Source organism: Borostomias antarcticus (assembly GCF_949987555.1).
Source record: "Borostomias antarcticus genome assembly, chromosome: 8".
Taxonomy (NCBI): domain Eukaryota; kingdom Metazoa; phylum Chordata; class Actinopteri; order Stomiiformes; family Stomiidae; genus Borostomias; species Borostomias antarcticus.
The window spans coordinates 27143050-27148049 of NC_140241.1; the positions used below are offsets into that span (position 1 = coordinate 27143050).

A 5000-nucleotide genomic window follows, 5' to 3' on the forward strand; every position below is an offset into this window, starting at 1 on the left:
TTAGCTAGCCTAATGTTTGGAATGTCAGCTAGCTGTGTTAATTATCCTAGCATGCTAACGTTAGCTCTCAATGCATTTGCTTTTGGTAACGTTAGCCCTCCTGTGCAATGGCAGAAACACAGCGCACCATACTGTACTCTTCCCTGGCATAAACACAGTGCACCATACTGTACTCTTCCCTGGCATAAACACAGTGCACCATACTGTACCCTTCCCTGGCATAAACACAGTGCACCATACTGTACTCTTCCCTGGCATAAACACAGTGCACCATACTGTACTCTTCCCTGGCATCAAATCTACTTGCACCAGGTGCAAACTGTGCTGTAAGGTTTCCGAAGCGATAGCCTACCAGAACTGTTGTGAGCGTGCTTTGTTGTATAGGCCAATACAATAGGCAAAGTTACGAAGTCAAAGTTGGATATAAGTCAGTTTGTCTCCACAAGAATCTCCCGATTATCTCTCGCTCAAACTTAATTCGATATAATTTAGACTTACTGATAAATAGCCTATTGTTGTAATTTATGCTGTTTTGCATATGCAAAATATCGATGCTATTACTAATCGCTTTTATAATTTGTCCCCTTTTCTTGTAGCCAGATCACTACATTTCCAATACTGGGACTCGGGAGGTCCAGGTCTCTTCAGGGCTCTGGAGGTGTGCAGGTCCTGGAGGACAGGTTGCAGCCAATGTCACCTAATGATATTATAAATGTTACAACACCGCCCTGTTTTATGAGAAAGTAGCCTATGTCTTAATTTAATGTCATGTTGTATGCGCAACAATTACCTCGGAAAATAAAGACGTAGTCCTACAGTTCCCGTGCGGGTTTTTGTCATTTATTTATTCTCACATTTGAACTTGATCAAACACACCTGCTGTGTACTGAATCGTTTGTCCTAAGGTCTTGTATTGCAGCGTTGTGATGCGCATATAGAGGCTATTGTGCTAAAATTATGACTACATTTCAGGGTGGGTGGAGGTGAAGATATTAAGTCAAGTTATGTTCCTTTCATAATTTACAACTCTAAATAATTGTAATTCTGCAAAACATTCTGAAAGTTGTGTAAACCTTATCATCACTGTGGCATCTGCTCCACATAATGTTGATCATCCCAGCACCTCGATCCGACCCAACTTCAGGAAGCATTGCGCATTTTGGGATTAAACAGCTCCAGTAGATATATTCTATTAGAACCAGAGGGCATTACAATAACATTCAAAACGAGATCTATTGACTGCATGACCTGTTAGTCTCCAGACTCCGGAGTAGGCTATCCCCCTTGACCGCTGCGCTCACGGAGTCGTGGTGCACGGCCCGCTATCTCTCCAAACGCATGCAGTCTCCCACATAATTCGGGGTAGGATAAGTAGGCTACATGTAGGCTACATCCTCTCCCCCTTTCTGTAAAGCGCACATTGTGTTGCCTTTGTATATGAAACAAGCTATAATGATTGAATTGATCTGACTAATAATCAGTTATTGCGGTGGTATTCCACTCAATTCCTTTATATCACCACAACTGACAGATGTTCCCAGAACAGTAACGTTTCAGTGTTCAACTGGCTTTGTTGGACACCTACTAAGATAAATAACGTTAGACTGGTGAACAATGCGGATTTTATGTCGGTTTCACAGCGCAAATGATCTGTCTTCTGGTAAGACCCACAGTTGCAATTATTTGACTAACTAGGTCTATACTGTTCGTAGCTGGCTGAAAGCTAGTCTAATAGCCCAAGCCTCCAAGCTTGCGTGGCCGGCTGCAGGGTGCTTTTCCTCTGTCGCGGGGGAGACGTGTCGTCGTTATACTTTTATCGTACTTTTCCCAAATTGGCCTAATGCAAATTCGAGGATACGGCCTGTTAGGTAGCGTGTATCTTTATAATGTTTGGGGGTTAATATAATATTAAGGACTTTGTAAATGCCCCTGGTTAGCAGCTAGAAAAATGGCTATTGATCTGGCTGTTGCGCGATCTAGCTCTTGTGTTGTTTAGCTCGGAGCGGTGGTAGCTATGGTAACGGGGCACACGCCTGTCAATCATAATGATTCCAGTTGGTCATTTGCTCAGAGAACTGTCAATCAGTTGTTATGAATCACGCCCAGTTTTGAGTGAGTGAACTTTTTGAGTGGCAGATTCAGACCTCTAAAAACATGTTTTAAAAGAATTTGTATGGATGAATTCTGAAATAGTTAAACACATGTGTTTTGTTGTTGCCTAAAGATACCTGGAAAGTGTTATATTGAACCACCATGTTAATCCTTTAACTAAGGTTTTACCAAGATTTAGAAGAAATCTAGACACATATTGATGGATATTGTTTTAAATGTTCAAGAAGTCCAGGGCGAATTTAACTTTTTTAATACAGTAGGTGTGGAACCATTTGGAGCCGATTGTATTATTGCGTAACCCATGAGAACATGCCATTTATTTTAAGGTTGTATTTTACTTGATTTCTTATCTTTATCTTCTTTTATTGTGTTTTGTCATCCATCTTGTTTTTCCTGCTTTTTGTTCATTTTATGTCTATTTTTATGTGAAGCACTCACAAGTGCATGTAAATTGTCTGTAAAGCACTTTGAGCTGCATTTATTTGTATGAAAGGTTATATAGAAATAAAATTGTATTATTATTATTATTATTAATATTATATTACTATATTATTACTACTGTAGGAGTGCTACCACTCACATCTCCCAGAGGAGAGAATGGAAACAAGAAGAAGAGACAGTAGTGAAGACAGGAATAAGAAGAGAGAGCGAGGGAAACGGAGAGAAGACAGGAGAGGGGAGGAGGGGAGGTTACCTTGCTCCACTATTCCAGCGGCGGAACTGGGCACAGCACTGACTGATGCAGGAGCCGTGGTCTGTCTGCCCACTGAGAGAGAGAGAGAGAGAGAGAGAGAGAGAGAAGGCGGACAGAGACAATGCAGTGAAGACGGAGCAGCGTAGGAGAGTGAAGAGCGTTCTCGTCCGAGCGGCGCCGTGATGACAGCTGGTGGGTTTCAGCGTCTTGTGGGGGAGAGGAGAGGACAGGGCCGACGAGCTCCTCGAGGCCGTCGCTGTGTCTCATCACCTGACCGGTACCTGGTCAGCCAGACCCCGCCGCTGTCCCGGGCCTGAACCAGCCGGGGTCAGGGGGTGCGGCTCCGCTGGTGTTAAACCGGAGAGACCGCGGTGGGCGGCGCTCTAGAGGCAGTACCTCTCCAGGCCTCAGGGGACGCCGTGTGCCCTGACCCACCCTACATGGCCAGGAGGGTCCCGTGACGGAGAGGGCTTATTGGCCATGGCCAGAGTGTACAAACAGGGTGTGTGTGTGTGTGTGTGTGTGTGTGTGTGTGTGTGTGTGTGTGTGTGTGTGGAGTAAGGGGGGTTGTAGCAAAGATCTAGGCCATGTCAAAACCTTCGCTGAGCTATGGTGACACCACCACCCACGAAACTGTTGTTAGCCTGTGTGTGTGTGTGTGTGTGTGTGTGTGTGTGTGTGTGTGTGTGTGAGTATGTGTGTGTATGTGTGTGTGTCTGTGAGTGCGTGAGTATGTATGTGTGTATGTGCGTGTGTGTGTGTGTGTGTGTGTGGAGAAAGGGGGGGTTGTAGCAAAGATCTAGGCCCTGTCAAAACCTTTGCTGAGCTAAGGTGACACCACCACCCACGAAACTGCTGTTAGCCTGTGTGTGTGCGTGTGTGTGAGTATGTGTGTGTATGTGTCTGTGTGTGTGTGTGTGTGTGTGTGTGTGTGTGTGTGTACGTATGTGTGTGTGTGTGTGTGTCTGTGCGCGTGTGTGTGTGTGTGTGTGTGTGTGAGTACGTATGTGTGTATGTGCAGAGGAAAAGATGGCGTGAGCGAGCAGATGGCGTGTCAACCTGCTCCCAACTGCCTCTCTGCTAAGAGCACAAAGCCCAGCTCCCCCCTTCAACCTTCAAACAGCCTCTCTCCATCCCTGCTCTTCAAAGAGCGCTCACCAGAGAAGTTCCTCGACACCAGCATCGTGGTCAGAATGGCACCCTGAGGAGGCGTGAGGAGAGGCAGAGAAAGAGAGATAGACAGGTAGACAGAGGGAGAGAAGAGAGATAGACAGGTAGACAGGAAGAGAAGAGAGATAGACAGGTAGACAGGAAGAGAAGAGAGATAGACAGGTAGACAGAGGAAGAGAAGAGAGATAGACAGGTAGACACAGGAAGAGAAGAGAGATAGACAGGTAGACACAGGAAGAGAAGAGAGATAGACAGGTAGACACAGTAAGAGAAGAGAGATAGACAGGTAGACAGAGGAAGAGAAGAGAGATAGACAGGTAGACACAGGAAGAGAAGAGAGATAGACAGGTAGACAGAATAAGAGAAGAGAGATAGACAGGTAGACACAGGAAGAGAAGAGAGATAGACAGGTAGACAGAGGAAGAGAAGAGAGATAGACAGGTAGACAGAGGGAGAGAAGAGAGATAGACAGGTAGACAGGAAGAGAAGAGAGATAGACAGGTAGACAGGAAGAGAAGAGAGATAGACAGGTAGACACAGGAAGAGAAGAGAGATAGACAGGTAGACACAGGAAGAGAAGAGAGATAGACAGGTAGACACAGGAAGAGAAGAGAGATAGACAGGTAGACAGAGGAAGAGAAGAGAGATAGACAGGTAGACACAGGAAGAGAAGAGAGATAGACAGGTAGACACAGGAAGAGAAGAGAGATAGACAGGTAGACACAGGAAGAGAAGAGAGATAGACAGGTAGACACAGTAAGAGAAGAGAGATAGACAGGTAGACAGAGGAAGAGAAGAGAGATAGACAGGTAGACACAGGAAGAGAAGAGAGATAGACAGGTAGACAGAATAAGAGAAGAGAGATAGACAGGTAGACACAGGAAGAGAAGAGAGATAGACAGGTAGACAGAGGAAGAGAAGAGAGATAGACAGGTAGACACAGGAAGAGAAGAGAGATAGACAGGTAGACAGAGGAAGAGAAGAGAGATAGACAGGTAGACAGAGGAAGAGAAGAGAGATAGAC

At 45.3% G+C, this 5000-nt stretch overlaps 1 protein-coding gene across 12 annotated transcripts in view; it reads right to left on the reverse strand.

Moving 5' to 3' along the window:
• camk2b2 (calcium/calmodulin-dependent protein kinase (CaM kinase) II beta 2) overlaps positions 1-5000 on the reverse strand; it is a gene marked incomplete at both ends in the record, with an annotated part of 28648 nt that overhangs the window by 9800 nt on the left and 13848 nt on the right. For 5 of the 12 annotated variants that reach the window (XM_084442192.1, XM_084442200.1, XM_084442197.1 and 2 more), the window contains one exon: positions 3965-4007. In XM_084442192.1, the coding sequence (XP_084298318.1) occupies positions 3965-4007 (43 nt within the window). Of the gene's footprint in view, positions 1-2806; positions 2879-3919; positions 4008-5000 lie in introns of all 12 variants that reach the window. The other 7 variants (XM_084442196.1, XM_084442194.1, XM_084442189.1 and 4 more) reach the window with 3 other exon arrangements.